At 42.4% G+C, this 18,042-nt stretch overlaps 1 protein-coding gene across 1 annotated transcript in view; it reads right to left on the bottom strand.

Moving 5' to 3' along the window:
• sntb1 (syntrophin, basic 1) overlaps positions 1 to 18,042 on the bottom strand; it is an 83,216-nt gene that overhangs the window by 39,821 nt on the left and 25,353 nt on the right. The window contains exon 2 of the mRNA XM_083643739.1: positions 16,133 to 16,377. Coding sequence (XP_083499865.1) covers positions 16,133 to 16,377 — 245 coding nt within the window. The remainder of the gene's footprint in view (positions 1 to 16,132; positions 16,378 to 18,042) is intronic.

Here is an 18,042-nt window from a genome sequence, read left to right as displayed (position 1 = left end):
ACTACTCATAGTATTCTGTTTGCACACAGAATAAACCCCTTTCCGGCTGGCAAGAAAGCAGTTGTCCGTCTCCATCATTCTTCATGTTACACAAGACACAACGCAGAGCTTGTAGCAGCCAGAGTGTCAGGCCAGTCCGACTACATAAAGAGCCACAAACATGCTGCCTACTTGCAATATTATTGTCAATCAAATGTCCCTGTTTCCCCGTTGCAAACACGTTTCTATTTTCCAGTCAACAAAATAACCCGAATTGCATCAAATCACAGATGTTTTTTAACAGGTATATGATGCAATGGTTGTGAGATCTCCAAATTATGCATGGAGAGAATTACAGCATGCATTGCGCAAACTGTGTTAAAGGGAATGCGAGACAGGAATCTGATTGGTTTGATTGATGTAACGCCCAGGCATTGCCAGGCCACACCTGTGAATAATTCAGGTGATTAACACATTCACTGCCAGACGTTTTTTTTTTACTGTAGTTAGCTTCTGCCAGAGGGGTTTTTTGAGGATTCTGGCTCATCTTTCAAGACCCGAGGATTCTTTTCTGCTAAGATTTTGTGAACACACAATATCTCAAAAGAACTAATAGAATGTGTGCTTTCTCTATCTAAAAGAGTTAGTTTGTAGAGTTAGTAGTTATGTAAGCATTAGCAGTTGAATACAGCATGGTTTCAGCGTCAGAAAAAATATTCAGAGATAAACGGCTTTTTGTGAAATTCGATAGAACAGTCACTTTAACCATTCATTTTTGGCTCTCTCTCTCTCTCTCTCCCTCCCCCTCTCGCTCTCTCTGTCTCTCTCTCCCTCCCTCTCGCTCTCCCTCCCTCTCTCTCTCTCTCTCTCTCTCTCCCTCCCTCTCGCTCTCCCTCCCTCTCTCTCTCTCTCTCCCTCCCTCTCGGGAGGGAGACGCACTAGGTTTAATCCTAGTGAGAGGGGGAGAGGGAGAGAGAGAGAGAGAGAGAGAGAGGGAGGGAGGGAGGGAGAGAGAGAGAGCGAGAGAGAGAGAGAGAGAGAGAGAGAGAGGGAGAGAGCGAGAGGGAGAGTTGCTTCCAACTCCTCCCTCCGTGTGTGTCCTCTTGGCCGCAGCGGCCGTGTCACAAGCTCGTTGCTGCTGCTGTAACCTCGCGTCACCAGTCTCATTGCTTTGCTGCTGCTGTGCCTGTCTGCGCGGCCGCTGTTTGAGGAAGTCTGGATGGACTCGCTCGCTTCTTGGAGTTTTGGTTGAGAGAAGCTTTTGCGATTCTGGTCCTATTTATGCTGCGTGTTTCAAAGTGTGTTCCATCCGTGATCTATTATGCAAATTTGCAATCCCGCACTGCCAGCAATCAGCGCGAAAACGAAAGCGTTTTCGCCAATCCATTTTCATGAGAATGGCTTCGTCAAACTGCTTTTTGCTTGCCTTCCTCCTTCCTTGTCGCCACTTAGTGGGTCGGTGGAATGGGTTGTACACGTTGTACACGTCCAATACTTATATAAGAGATGTAAAAGGGTTAGATGCACATCCCACCGTCAAAAAAAAAAAATCGATTTTTTTTTGGACGTATTAATACGTCAATGGCAGTGAACCGCTGGATTTTTTTTGACGTATTAATACGTCAGTGGCAGTGAACGTGTTAAGACCGCCCAAATCCCATTTGCACTGCGCGCAGGTGAAATTTTGCGGGGCACAGAGAAAAGCAGATGACTTGGGAAGGCCCATTAATTTGCACTGCGCCCGGCTCAAGCAATAAATTACCACTTTTGCCACGATAGGGCCCCTGATGTATAATTTTGCATCTTCCATAGTTAAAAACCTGCCATTTGACACCAGAATCATCAAAATTTCCCTGGACAGTGAAATTTTCTGGTAAAAATAGCTGAAATGGCAGCCATCTTAAAAAATGGCAGCCATTTTGAATTGTACATGGAATAAATTTGGCTTCTCTGGTCATAAATGTATGGTTTGATAGCAAGATCATTCGTATTGGACAATTCTACCCAAAGTTGCCCCTAAAATAGTGTTTTTGGGCTGGAAATGGTGGCCATCTTGGAAAAACCGTGGCTAATTTCTTTCAAAATAACAATCTCCAAAAAAGGAGTATTTGTGCCAAATTTTGTGCTTCTTTCCGGAAGTGAACAATTTTACCTTTAATCTGCCCCACTACAAGGCCCACGACCCATTTTTGTTCTGACCACAGCAGCGCCCCCACCTCCCTCCCCAGCTACAGTGGATGAAACGTCACTCCTAGCCCGGCTACACCTCTACGGTAGGTTTCTCAGTTTACTGTTTGGACATTTGGCGAGTGTTTACTTCTGCATACAAGTCTAAAAGCAAATCTCTGTTCCAACATCACAGCACTGACATGCAGTGAGGGAACCTCCCAGTGGAAATGCTAGGCTTTTTACGTTACACGGATAAGGATTAAGCATAACAGACCAATGTTCAACTTGGGTGTCCTGTAATGTGGCTCCTCCTATTTAAAGATTTACTAAACATTTACCAGCAGGCACAAGTGGAATGCATCACAAGGATTAGGGAGGAAGTGCATAAAAACACACGCACGCACGCACACACGCACGCACGCACGCACGCACACACACACACACACACACACACACACACACACACACACACACACACACACACACACACACACACACACACACACACACACACACACACACACACACACACAAGTTGGTCAAGGACAGTTTGGCCAAGGACTTTATTTGTTTCTGTGATTCTGCCCCCAGCCTTATCAAACCACAATACGCTGTGTTATCTCTGGAAAGTAAAAAAAAAAGCACAAGTCACTAGATGAGAATTGACCCCTTGTATAACTGGCTGACTAATAAAATCCACGTTACAGCCAACAAAGTGAATGTTCAACCCTATTCTGAAACACAGTCTAAGACAGTATTCAGTTGAAGATAGATTAGTGCACGAAATAAATATGACCAAAAATCTGTCTCTGGGGATTTTTAAAGTTATGATCAAATAATTTACTTTATTTATCCGGGAAAGATCTGCTTGCCACATATGAATTCTTTGCTAGACACTGATCAATTTACACACATTCACATTTGGGAGCAGTTGAAGAATCAGTTCCCTATCAGGATTTGAACTGATGATCTTCTAGTTACAAGCCTCTGCTCTAAGCAGAAGGCTCATGACACCCCCCAGTGCTGCCTTAGCAATTATTGGGAATGGCGCTAAGTGCGGAACCTTAACCTTATTACCTCAAACACTTGTCTTGTAACCTTTGTGTTGTGAACCTGTATTTTCTTATTGTGTAAAAAACAACAACACACAACTTAACCTTATTACAGGGCCATGATGCCCATTAAGACACATCCCGTACGAGGTTAAGGCAGATCTTTTCTGCCAAACAAGCAGTGAATGAAAAGTTGGAACCACCATGATGTAGGCTTTCAACCCCTGTACTTTGATGCTGACACTTAAGCCTGTGAACAATAGACATCTGAACACTTCAACACAGCTGTATTATGTACACTGTATATAACTATTTATTTATATACAGTATATAACAATTTTATTTCATTTTGTCTTTTTTGTATCTTATTTTTGTCTCCTGTCATGTCTACCTTTCTTGTACTGTGCAACAGTAAATGTCTTGTTTCAGTTTATGTATGTCTATAATGTTTTCTATCCGTTGTTGGATTATGTTATGAAAATATATGACAAATGAAACATTGTGGTCATACAAAAAGCAATTATGGGGAATGGCTTTTCCCCTGTGATCAATAAAGTATTGTTTTATCTTTCTAAAAAAAAGAGAGAGAGGGGAATGTCATCAATTGGATCTGGAAGTGTATTGGAAGTGTATGAAATAAATTAGGTATTTTTAGTATGGTTTCTGTTTTGTCATACAGTAGGCCTACAGAGAATCATGTCCTCTGTCTATGGATGACACAGTTTTTGTCTGTGATCAGTGCTCATTGCTACGACACAACTTTGATGTCAGCCCCATCTTCACGTCACCAGCTTTGACATTTAGTGAGGTTCAACTATCACTGAGCACTTAACAGACTTTAACTTCATACTGTACATACAGGTAGGCTATGCAGAGAGAGGGACAGACATGGATGGAGGGACAGAAAAAGAGAGAGAGAGAGAGAGAGAGAGAGAGTGAGAATGACAGGACCAAAATGGACAGAGAGACAGAGAGAGAGAGAGAGAGAGAGAGAGAGAGAGAGTGTGTGTGTGTGTGTGTGTGTGTGTGTGTGTGTGTGTGTGTGTGTGTGTGTGTGTGTGTGTGTGTGTGTGTGTGTGTGTGTGTGTGTGTGTGTCTGTGTGAGAGAGATAGAGAGAAGAAGAGAGATGCATTCTAAGTAAGTAAACAAACAAATTAGCTTATTTACTTTCCCTTGTTTTTGATGAATTCCCACTGTATACAAATGCTCTGGCAGTATGGTTAATGTAACATTCATGCCAATAAAGCAATTGGAAATGGATTAGATTGAATTGACAGAGAAAGAGAAGAGGCTGAGACCACATACGCAAATTTCTGAAATGCAGGATGGCAGGGGCAGCCCACCCTAATCTGCCTCTGCCACCCTGCATTTCGAACCCTCCCCCCAACACGTTTAGCCGATTGGCATGACCGCCAGAGCAGGAAAGAGGGACAGCAAAAGAAAGACAAGAGAGACAAAATAAAACAATTACATGGTGAGAGAGAGAGAGAGAGAGAGAGAGAGGGGAAGGAGAGAGAGGAGAGAGATTGGGGACAGAAAAAGACAGAGGGACACATACTGTACAGACAGATGGAAAAAAGTTGAAACAGTAAAGGGTTTTTGGACCCCATGCTGTTTGATCCATTGACACATTTCCAACCAATTAATTTGAGACACCCCCCCCCCCCCCGCGGATTTTCAAGGCTCTGCATTTGACAGAGAATTATCAAAGTGCTATACTTCAAAAGTGTCTCTTCCTGAAAAAAATAAAAAATAAAAACGGTCTAAGAGAGTATGAAAAGAAAAGGCTATGAGGTATCAGAACAGGGCTGCTATCTCTTCTCTTCCTGTCATATTGTTGAGCAGAGCAGTAAAAAGACAGGCCATCGCTTCATTAAGGTAACCATCGTTCATCATTCGCTTTAAAGGCCAATTCCATGTGGCGCAATTGGAGTTTGAGGTGGTTTTCTGCATTCCGTTATGCATGTGATACACTAGAAGACTTTGAAAATCTTAACAGATTATGAAAAGACGGGAATTTACACTACAAGACTGGTTCATTAAGATTTTTTATCACGACTGAAAAAACTGCCTGAAATACACTACACAACTGACTCAGACGAGGCAGTAAAATATACTACAAGACTTTTCACTTTGAAATTCAAACATGTTTGATATAATCTTTGTGGCTCTGACTGGCGTCGGGAGGCAGTTTACACTTGAAGTTGAAGACTAGAAATCTGGAGGCAGTTTACACTAACAGCTTTTGCTGCTGACTGGCACAACAACTGCAGACTAGAGTCAACAAAGACAGACTGAGCCCAACTGGAAATCCTGTGTAAAATCGGGGGGAAAGTCTTGTAGTGTAAATTAGGCATTACAGGGCTCCAGAGTGCATGTATTTACCGTAAATTCCGGACTATAAGCCGCGGCTTTTTTCCCGTTTTTTGGCCCCTGCGGCTTATATAACGGTGCGTCTTATCTATGGATTTTTTCAGAAAAAAAATTTCAAATACAAATAAAATCTCTCTTTTTTAGCACTCTTTCTACCTATAAATCCACTTCTGTTTTAATTTCCTCTGTTGCCCTCTTTTCACCACACCGCGGACACTGTGTGCACTGTCGAAATAAACAAAGGTGTTGTGTTATGTTGTTTTGTTGAAATGTTACGGTAATACGGTAAATGGGAGCTTCCTCAAACAGCCAACAATCCCCTCTGTGCGTGAACCCTTACATATGGTAATTACGGTAAGCAAAGTTCATCAGCCCGGAATCACAACAAGACGAGCAGTCTCTCTCTCACTTACCATGGGGAAGGTACGCAGAAAGTCACACGACGCAGCTTTCAAGCTGAAAGCAGTCGAACTCGCACTAAAAGAAACAAACAGAGCAGCAGCGCGTACCCTGGGCATCGATGAGTCAATGGTGAGACGTTGGAAGCAGCAGCAGGAGGAACTGTCTCAGTGTAATAAGACAAAAAAGTCCTTCAGAGGCCACAAAAGCAGATGGCCGGAACTTGAAGATTCCCTTGAGGACTGGGTGTTGACCCAGAGAGGAGACGGCCGAGGCGTTTCCACGGTGCAGATCCGACTGAAGGCCAAAACAATCGCCACCGAGATGAAAATTGAACATTTCAGAGGTGGGCCATCTTGGTGCTACCGATTCATGAGACGAAAGGGACTGTCCGTCCGGGGGAGAACTACTGAACAACTCCCTCCCGACTACCAGGAGAAAATCACAAACTTCGGCGAATTCACACAAAGGAAGATCACGGAATATTATAGGAGTGTGAAAACATCCACAATCACCAACGGGTTCCAAAACGCTGGACTGCTGCGGGATGAAAAGGATGACGCCGCCACAGCTGGCGCTGAGGGCCGTCAGAGGCTTCAGAGGCTGTTCGATGCCGACAGTGATGAAGAGGAGTTCGTTGGTTTTGAGTGACAATGAAGGAGAGAGGAGAGTGGTTGACGAAGCCACCCTGAACCTGTTCGTTTCCGACACTGAAGATGAGGACTTTGGTGGTTTCAGTACGCAGGAAGAAGAGGAAGACGAGGATTAGTGACTTGACTTCTCTGGTTACAGGTTTGCTGCACATATACGGTAGCCTATTGTTGTGTGATTTTGTCTGGGGATTAGTGACCTGACTTTTGTTTTGTTTTGTTGAAATGTTAATAAATGGGAGCTTCCCCAAACAGCGATCTCTTTCCCGACATTCCTCTCTGTGCACGAACCCTTTCATATGGTAATTAAACATCAAAACACCCGCGGCTTATAGTCCGGTGCGGCTTATAGAAGAAAAAAATAGTCAATTTTGGTGCTGCGGCTTATAGACCGGTGCGTCTTATAGTCCGGAATTTACGGTACATGCATTTTCCCACCTTAAAATCTGCCAGTGCGCATAAATATTTTCATAACATGCACTGGTGCGTGCACCTTGGAATTTGTAGCGTCTTTCTCTCTCTGTCTCTCACCCTGCTCTTGTCCCCCAGCGTACGGCGCGGTCAAGCTAAATCTCTCACATAGAAAAAATAAAACAGCAAATAAAAAAATAAAACGTTTTCAATTGCTTCTGAGTGCTTTAGACTTGGGCCGAATCGTTTTACTTTGAAAATCCGACTGGAAGTCGAATCGTCCTTATAGCTAGTAGAACACAGACAGGACAGGCCAGCCATGATTACTAGGGGTGGGCGATACTGCAAAATTTGGTGTCGATCCGATACAAAGACAAAACAGAGGTGATCGTCTTTGGCCCCAAAGAACAAAGGCTTAAAATCACTGTACGCCTTGAGTCTCTATCCCTGAAGCCTAAGGATCAAGTCAAAAATCTTGGAGTTATTATTGATTCCGATCTCAACTTTAACTCCCACATTAAGTCAATTAGAAAATCAGCTTTTTATCATCTAAAAATATAGCAAGAATTAGGGGATACATGTCCAGACAGGATCTAGAAAAACTCATTCACGCCTTCATTTATAGTAGGTTAGACTATTGCAATAGCCTTTTTTCTGGTCTCTCCAAAAAAGAACTTAGGCAACTTCAACTCATTCAGAATGCTGCTGCTAGAGTTCTAACGAAGACTAAGAAAGCTGATCATATCACTCCAGTTCTTAAGTCCTTACACTGGTTGCCAGTGTGTCATAGAATAGATTTTAAAATACTGTTATTAGTCTATAAATCACTTAATGGCCTAGGCCCAAAATACATAGCTGAATTGCTCCCACGCTACGAACCGTCTAGAACTCTTAGGTCAACAGGGTCCAGCTTATTAACTGTCCCTAGGATAAAATCAAATCATGGGAAGGCTGCATTTACCCACTATGCTTCTGCTAGCTGGAACAAATTGCCTGAAGACCTCAGATCTGCCCCAACCTTACTTACTTTTAAAAATAGACTGAAGACTTTTATGTTTACCCTCGCTTTTAACTGCTGACAGCTACTATGCAAACCCAATGAGTCCTCTATAAGTTTTTTGCTCTTTCTGCAACTGCTGCGCCTGTTGCTTAACACATTCACTGCCAACAACGTGTAAACACGTTTTCAGAATCCAGCTGTTGACTGCCAACAACGTGTTAACACGTTTTCAGAATCTATTTTTTTTTTTTGACGGTGGATCGTTGATCTGGCCCTTTTGCATCTTTTATTATACTGTTAGAGCCGCCGGGCGTGTGCAATCCATTCCGCCGACCCACTGAGTGGCGACGGTGCTCAGACTATTGAGTGTTGTTTGGCCAGAAACGCACGCATTCCAGCTGAGCTCAACCGAGGACCCAGAAGCGAACGAGCCTCATTCTCATACTGTAGGCGAAAACCTTTCACACGGGCGCACGGCGGTGGGGGGTTCCAAAGGTGGACTGGGTGGAAAGCACACTTTGAAGCGCGCAGCATAAAGCCTAGAGTCACACAAGGCTTCGTCAAAGCTCTCAACCGAAAATCCAAGAACGGATTAAGCCACATCCCCGCTCGCCGACGAGGGGCCGCCAGAGAGGGAGGCTGCTGCTCACTGCTCAGACAGGCAGGAGAGACTGGCTTGTGACTGACAAACGCTGCTGAAATCCACCAGACACGCCCACGGAGGGAGGAGTTGTAAGGAGAGGGGGTGCGGGTGCTGCTATGGAGGAAATTACTGTTCAGAACTATATTGTTTATGTCTGATGTCTCACTGATGCCAAAAATAAATGGTTAAAGTGACTATTTGATTGAATTTCACAAAACTGCGATTATCTCAGCTTTTTGTCTCAGACGCTGAAACCATGCTGTACTCAACGGCTAATATCTACATAACTACTAACTCTACAAACTAACTCTTTTAGACAGAGAAAGCACACATTCTATTAGTACTTTTGTGAACTTTGTGTTCACAAAGTCCAAGCAGAAAATTATCCTTGGCTCTTGTAAAATGAGCCAGAATCCTCAAAAAAACCCTCTGGCAAAAGCTACCTACAGTAAAAAAAAAAGGCTGGCAGTGAATGTGTTAATGTACTTTTTATACTCTTTTTTTTAAGTTTTGTTGTGATGCTTTTAAATGTCCATTTTATTCTCCTCTTTTCTTTTCTTTTCCTGTCAACCATTTTATGTGAAGCACTTTGAATTGCCTCTGTGTATGAAATGTGCTATACAAATAAACTTGACTTGACTTGACTTGACTTGATACCAAGTAATACTGGTCCAGAATTGCCGATATCGATACCGATACCGATACTTTTTTATTATTAAATATGGCTTATGAACTTTCATGTAGGGGAGAGCAGTGTGTCATTATTTATGAGGTTTATCAATAGACCCCTTATACGACTACGTCACACTGACATCACACAGCGTCGATGCGCAAGACGGAGGCAGAAAGACAGACTCCGCGCAGCCCTGTCAAGTAGTTTTCCAATGGCTGGAAAACTATTCGAGCAAGACATGTTTCATGTTGTGCAGTGCGATGCCAGAATCGGAAAAGCTATTGTAGCAGAGTATTCGGTAGGGATGGGCATTTCTAGCAAAAACACTATTCGAAATTCGCTGGCCAAATTCGAATTTAATTCGAAATTCGAAAATAAAAAAAAAAATGTAAAAAAAAAAAAATGTATTTTTTTTTTTTTTTTGTGAGTGAAATGTTGCATTGTCTCCCCTGATTCTAAGTCTACGGCTTTATTAATTAATATAAAAAGCTTCTGCTGTGGATTTTTAGCTCAAACAAGCATTGCACCACTGAAGTAAAGAACATGTTACATGACATTGACATTTTCGAAAATAAAAAACAGTTTTGACAATCATGAGTGGTTCATTAAATATTTAGTAGGCTCAGGTCTGAGTACCAAAGGGGTGCCAAAGTCACCCCCTCTCCCTCTTCATGGGATTTCATCCGCCATTCATTTTTCCATAAACCTTGTTTAAAATGCTTATAAAAATTGTTTTACTTGCTCAAACCAAGCGATTTGACTATACTTAGAATCAGGGGAGACAATGCAACATTTCACTAAAAATTTTTTTTTTTTTTTTTTTTTTTGAATTTCGAATTTCAATAATAAAAGTCGACCTTGATAATAACAACGATTATTCGAAAATTCGAAATTCGATGCCCATCCCTAGTATTCGGGTCCACCTATTCACACTTGGTTAATAAAATAATAAACGATAGAGCCAGGCTGTAACGTTATAACAAGCTTCTCCCCACATATCCTGTTCTACGCAACTCGAGGGAACATACACAGCCTCGCACACACGCAATAGAACACAACACAACACTGAACAGTCTGTTACACTATCAACAAAGCAAGGACTAAAGTTTTACCGAATCCCGTCAACTCATACTGCTTTTAATGCTAACCGTAGGTGTCTTTGGTTGCAAGCCGAAAGAGGAAATCGTTAAAAATGCCCGACTTTGCAGTGCTCGCTCATTTCATATCAGGTAAGCTGTAGTAGGCTGCTAGTAACAGCCACATCGCTCGGTTAGTTAACAACCAAGTAACGTTAAATAATGTCATTATTGAGTTGAACTGATTGGAACGAGGACATCATTAAAAATGCCCGACTTTGTATTGCTCTTCATAATCAGGTAAGCTGCCTGAAGCTGTAGGCTGCTCAGCCACATCGCTCGGTTAGTTAACGACCAAGTAACGTTACATAATGTCATTATTGAGTTGTGTGCATTATCAACATAACAATATATCTTTGCAAGTTACAGAATAATTATCTACGCTATCCCCAGTTATAAAGGAATGCACGATATGTATTGCTGGCCACTAGGCTTGGCCAATTGACAGCGGCAGTGCGTATAGGTCTGTAAGACATATCCCATTAACCAACGTTAATTTTGATGCATAACATTGCTTATCACTAGGCGATAAGCTGTGGTAGTAAGCCGAGAACTGCATTTTAAAACTAAAATCTAACTGTGTGTCGCAGATGGGCACAGAGCAGTCCGGACAGCAGGGCTTTTACACAGTTCTCTGTGTCTGTCAATGCTGGGCTCACGGCTTTTTGCCTACACGATGCGCGCGCAGCTCCAATGTTGACAGCTGTATAAGGGGTCTATATGTTTATCAATTTATCAACCACTATAAATTATGACCGATACAGTTTGAAAATGTAACATTAACCAATGCTGAAGATCCTTAATATTAATTTAACTACTATATATACCTGGATATTATTTTCCTCTGTGAAAAGACTGCCCGTGGAGTCTATCTCTGTGTTGAGGGGGGGGGGGTGTCTGTCTGATATTTCCCTCCTCCTCCTCCTCCCTTCTTTTCTGCAGGTCAGAGCTCTCTTTCTTGTTTCAGATGCTTAAACAAGTTGGTAGTAGGCTAGTGGTCCCACAGTAGTGGACAGCCTGCATGCGGCTACGTCACACTTCACAACATTGTCATTTACTGATGTAAAATAACTCCAAACGATCTGCTCCTGTTCCTTTGAGCCGTGATCAGATCACGGAATGGCATGTGTGTTTGTATGCGATTGTGTGCGTCGGATTTCAATCCCACTCTGTGCTCTGCTGCTTGCCTTCCTTTACAAGACCCGCCCTGCATATCGTTCAAGCACTATTATTGGCCCAGGCACGTATACTCGTTGTTTCAGTGCACATGATGTGATGACACAACAGCAAATCCGAGGTGGAGAAGCCCTGCATGAATGCACGCACAAAAGCTGTGTTATCGATCTTTTGATGTCAGGATCGATCTTCAAAACGAGACTCAGGTATCGGGAGTATCAATATTTTGGGATCGATCCGCCCACCCCTAATGATTACTGGTGTCCGGCCAGACTCACTCGTACCGGAATCGGAGTCACAAACAGATGGAATTAAAATGTGTCAGATGGTGGTTTTGTACACGGGAGACAAAGCTACGGCTTCAGCAGACGAGTTCTGACTAACGTTAGGTTGTTTTGACATCTTAGCGTCTAATGTTAGCATCACTAGCGGGGTGCTAGCTAACTATCAAGCAAATTCTGGGATTACTAACGTTACCAACATGTAATTCAAGATCGCTAAAATGTGTTGTTGACAATATGACTATGCTGTCTGTTAATGTTAGACCATCTAAGAGCAGCTATCTGCTACAGTTTTTCACTGTCTGCAGTGCACAGTGAGATTTCACAGCACACTGGGATATGTCACTACACTAATCACTGTAACGTGAACGTCCACAATCATGACCACCATTACATAATGTTAGGCAAACTACAGATGACTAAATAAATGGTTATCGAGTCATTCTTATCTGGTAAGACCTTCATAGTGCATCATGAGAATGGTAGCCTACTTTAATTGAATTAAACTAAATTGTAATGTATCAGAGATTAATCATTGTGTCCTTAAATGTGCGCCTAACTTTTTCAACTTAGGAGCATAATGTAAGGTGATAATCACATCACAGACACCCAGTTCATAAATGCTGCAATACTTAAAATGCAACGGCTTCCATCAGTGGGCCATAGGCTCCTATGGCCATAGGCCATAGGCCCCACTGTGTTAACTCGGTTGGTGATAGTGACTTTAACAGACGTTTATTATTATTCAAATGTTTTTATTGGTTTTTCAACGCACTCCATTCTCCAAATTAACACAGACAGAACAGGACAAAACAAAACAAACCCACAACAATACCAACACTACTCAATAAATCAAAATCAATACAATACAATTAAATTAAATTAAATTAAATTAAATTGAATTAAACCAGTCAGGACAAGAACACAAATACATACACAAGGTAGAATTGACGAATGAACAAAACAAAACAAAACAAAACAAAACAAAATGTAGGATGGGGGGGGGGGGGGGGGAGCAGCTACTCTTCTATAACCTGTGGGAACTCCGTCTCGAAGTAGGACAGAAACGGTTGCCAAATCTTAAGGTATTTCTGGGTGGAGCCTCGGGCAGTGTGTTTAAGCTGTTCTAGTTTGAGATGGGACATTACTTCTTCTACCCAGCGCTTATGGGATGGTGCCCTAACCTTCTTCCAGCTGAAGAGTATTAGACGTCTAGCCAGTAATGTAGAGAATGCTATAGCTTCAGCTTGGTGAGTTGGAATTGATGTCTCCTGTGGGACTACACCAAACAGAGCGGTCAATGGATTGGGATCAATGACTCTGTCGCACATAAAGGAAAATGTGTTAAATACACCTGTCCAGAGTGGGGTCAGTTTGGGGCACAGCCAGAACATGTGACTGAGGGTAGCTGGGTCTCGACTGCACCTAATACAGTTTGGGTCCAAACCAGGATATATCTTGGCCAGCTTGCTCGCCGATAAGTGAAGCCTATGTAGAACTTTAAACTGTACCAACCCGTGCTTAATACATATTGATGATGAGTGCACCAGTGAGACCGCCTCTTGCCAATCTGTTTCCGACAACTCAATTCCCAACTCCTCTTTCCATTTCTCTGCCAGGTGTGTGAGTGATGGAGAGGCGACGCTCTGGATAATATCATACAGTCTAGACACCACGCCCTTGCTAGCTGGATCCCCACTCAGACAGTCATCTACCCACGTGCTCTGTGGAGTTGTTAGAGAAAAGTGTTTTTGTACATAGCTACGTATCTGTAAATACCTAAAAAAATGTGAATGGGGAATGTCAAAATCCTTCCTTAACTGATCAAACGAAATAAAATGCCCTTCCTTAAAGAGGTCTTTCACACACTTGATCCCTCTCCTATGCCATAATTGAAAAGACGGGTCTGTAAGAGATGGGGTAAAGTTAACATTTGCCAGAATAGGGGAAAAAGTAAAAGCTTGTTTATGTTTGAAATGTATTCTAAACTGGGACCATATCTTTAAAGAGCCGTGAATAATGGGGTTGTTTGTCCAATGGCGTTTACTTAATGGTAGAGGGGCACAGATCAAGGAGCGAAGTGACACTGGATTGCTTGAACGCTGTTCCATGAGAGACCACACTGGAGATTCATCCTCTGACAAGTCTGAGACCCAAAACAACATCTTATGGATGCTGGCCGCCCAATAATAATATAAATAATTTGGGGAGGACAAACCCCCCTCCTCCTTTCGTCTTTCCAGATATTCTTTCCGTATTCTAGGTATTTTTTTATTCCAAATGAAAGTAGACGTGCACCTATCTAGTTCTTTAAAAAAGGATTTTGGAATGAAAACTGGGACTGCTTGAAAAAGAAATAAGAATCTGGGCATGATTGTGATTGAACAGACGTTTATTGACATGAAAATCTTTGATGGTATCATTTAATAATTTGCCAATATGAATACAAAATGACAAAGAAGGTAACGCTTAAAATGTATTATTGCGGTGCCAAAAGGCGTGGTGAAAAATGTGGGTGCACCTAAATTAAAAAGTAAGGTGCACCAGTGCACCTAGTGTAAAACGTTAGTCTGGAGCCCTGCATTACTGTCCTACATAATTTCCCAGTGCTTCTATTACGTTATGAGATATTCGCTGTTTTTTCCTTGTCTGGGTTGTTTTTCAAAGTACGTAACTATTTGGAGACAAATGCTGTTAGAGCCAATTTTAAGCCATAATTGTATAAAATCAAGCTTTAATTTCTGTTTAATTTGACAGACTGTAGCTGAGTGTTTTGCTTTAGTTTGTCTGTCTTGCATGGGCTGTGATCAAGAGAAGGAGGGGAAAATGTAGAAATTGGGCACACAATGACACAGAAGGGGTATGTTTGTTTACGAGCAGAAGACAAAAGTAAGGCGCTCCGAATGGAAGTAGTAATATGAAACGAAAAACGATGATGACGGTCTGGAACTGCTTTCAAAATGTAAAAGTGATATTCGCGAGTGATATATGCCGTTTGGAATTGACTCGGAGAGAACAAGCCTGACAGCTTTGGCTAAAGTGATTTGAACACATCCTAGTCGTGATAGGGATGGAAAAGCTCAACTGTCCTTTAAAAGCTGAACTTTGGAGCACTGGACACACTGGGCAGTGTTGAGTAGGTTGTCACAATGTTGGACAGTGGCACAGTGATGCCAGTGGTTAATCAATCACAATTATATTGCTACTAGTCTGTGAATGAACAGCAACAAGCACAAGGGGAGCAGGCAGAGAGCAGGCAGATAATACTGTACGAGAGAGAGAGAGAGAGAGGCATCTCCAGAGGATCCAGAGGATCATGTCTTTTTACTAGCCTTGCCTTGCCTTTCCAGCCGCGACAGCACAGCTGGTATTGTTTTCACCTTGTGAGTGTGTGTGTGTGTGAGAGAGAGAGAGAGAGAGAGAGAGAGAGAGAGAGAGAGAGAGAGAGAGAGAGAGAGAGAGAGAGTGTGTGTGTGTGTGTGTGTGTGTGTGTGTGTGTGTGTGTGTGTGTGTGTGTGTGTGTGTGTGTGTGTGTGTGTGTGTGTGTGCGTGTGCGTGTGTGTGTGTGTGTGTGTGTCACCTATTGTCAGTATTGGCCAAGTTACGTTCCAAATGTAATATACTACATATTACTAGTTACTTTCATTAAATTTAAAGTAATAAGTTACTTTACAATATTAACGTCTGTGTAGAGTAACTGGTTACTTATTACACTACTTTTGCATTACTTTCACCAAAATAACAGCATTAGCTGAATGACATCGCCACCCCGGAACATCCCGAAAAACAATTTCAAACGTCTTGAAGTCAGTGTAAACCATCCAAAATTCGAAATGTTATCCTCTTCCTTTGTTATTGTCATCTATAGTGGTTATTTGCATAAAAACACAATTTGATTAGGAAATTATTGTATCTTTATTTAAATATGTGCTTTGATAAAAAAAAATCTAACTCAATTTGTAACTTGTGTGACTTGCTAAAAGTAATATTACATGTAATATGTTACTTTTGTAATGAGTTATCCCAACACTGCCTATTGTAGCGGGAACTACCACAGGAGGCATTTTGAGTACTTTGCCAGGTGTTTGTCTGTCTGTCTGTCTGTCTGTCTGTCTGTCTGTCTGTCTGTCTGTCTGTCTGTCTGTCTGTGGACAGATTTTGTGAACGCGATAGCATCAAAACTTGTGACTTGCCTGTTGTCAGGGTCTGGTGTGGTCATGGCTCGGGTGACGTAGCACATCTTGAGCGGTATGCACCTCCTGTCGCCCTGCAGAGACAGCAGCGAGGGGGGCGGGGGAGAGCTGGGCGGGTCGCAGCACGAGGAGAGGGGGGGGCTGCCGAGGCGGGGCGACTCAGGAGGGGGGGTCTCCCAGCCGATCTCTGACACGGGGGAGCCCTTCTTGACATAGGGGGTGGCCTCACGCATGTACTTGACTAAGCAGAGAGAGAGAGAGAGAGAGAGAGAGAGAGAGAGAGAGATTTCCAGTTTAAGCTGTAGCTGAACGCTGACAAAGGACATGAATGTGGAACATGTTGAATGCTCTGGATCTGAGTCACGTTTGGTCAGAGTTTGACTGAATGGAATGGAATGGAAAAATGTAAAGCAGCCAACCTTTCAATCTTCAAGATTGACATTACCTACACTTTGATTGTGCTTTTCTCTTATGCAGAAGGTCTCACATACTATATGTGTGTGTAGCTACATTAATAACTCAGAGTTACATTGCCGGTATTGGCTGGGGCCAGTAGCTGGAGGCAGGTCACATTTAATTCAGTCACTTCATTCATAATGTTGATATAAATTGCAAATCGTCATTATTAAAATGCTGCACCAGTAAGCAATTTATTTTGCCTAGTGAAACCTTACAATGATAACATCTGCTGGCTTCGCTTCATTCATTGCCTGCTCAGGATTTGAATGTGTTATACATTTTAAAGCACTTCACATTTTGGCAGCTGCATTGTTTTCTGAACCGCTTCATTGTTTTCACTGCTAACAAAAGTCATAGCTGTGGTCGTGTTAGTAGGAGTCTCTTCAATAATGTTATTATCCTACGGTTCATTGTTTCAAGTAGGTAAGAATACTGTCAATAGGTTCTCTTAATCGAGACTAAGCAAATACATTTGTGTTTAACTCATTATTCTACATTTTTAAAACAAAGCATGATATGCAAATGATGCTGTGTATAGAGTGAGAAGGTGCATGGATCATGTGATTACATTTATTTTCCCCAGCACCACGAGCCGGCGGCTGCCCAGCTCTGTTATTTCACTAGCAATATTGAGTGATAACAGCATTAATGAAAATGTAGATAGACAAAACTCCCTGCCTCCCAGTCCATATCTCAGTGTGTTTAAGTGTTCCTGCTGTAAACTGCACTGATGATTCATACGTTGTCTCTGCTGCTGGAGGGGGGGGGCCCGGGGAGGAAGGGGGGATGGGGCAGCATCAGGGGAATTATAGCACTGAACACGCAGGACCCTACTAGATAGATAGGACAGTCAGAGCTAATACTGCCAGGAAGGCAAGAAAAACTCCATTTCCAAAAAAGCTTTAGTTGTAAAAGTCAAATCCTGAATGACTGGAGGCTTAATGACAATTCCAGACCCTTCAATGCCATGTTGTTATACAAGGTTTGGGAAGGGGGGGTGAAAGACAGAAATAGAGAGGCAGAGATGATGTGGCTGGCTGCTCTCTGTGTCCTGAATGCTCTGAATCCTTGGAATGCCTTGGATGTTTAATTGGCATATCCCACTGTACGAGTCAGGTATAATTGGTATATCCCACTGTACGAGCTGGGTATAATTGGTATATCCCACTGTACGAGCTGGTATAATTGGTATATCCCACTGTACGAGCTGGGTATAATTGGTATATCCCACTGTACGAGCTGGGTATAATTGGTATATCCCACTGTACGAGTTGGGTATAATTGGTATATCCCACTGTACGAGCTGGGTATAATTGGTATATCCCACTGTACGAGCTGGGTATAATTGGTATATCCCACTGTACGAGCTGGGTATAATTGGTATATCCCACTGTACGAGTCAGGTATAATTGGCATATCCCACTGTACGAGTTGGGTATAATTGGTA

This window comes from Poromitra crassiceps, assembly GCF_964638095.1.
Source record: "Poromitra crassiceps genome assembly, chromosome: 1".
Classification (NCBI taxonomy): Eukaryota; Metazoa; Chordata; class Actinopteri; order Beryciformes; family Melamphaidae; genus Poromitra; species Poromitra crassiceps.
This window is presented reverse-complemented; position numbering and strand designations above follow the sequence as displayed.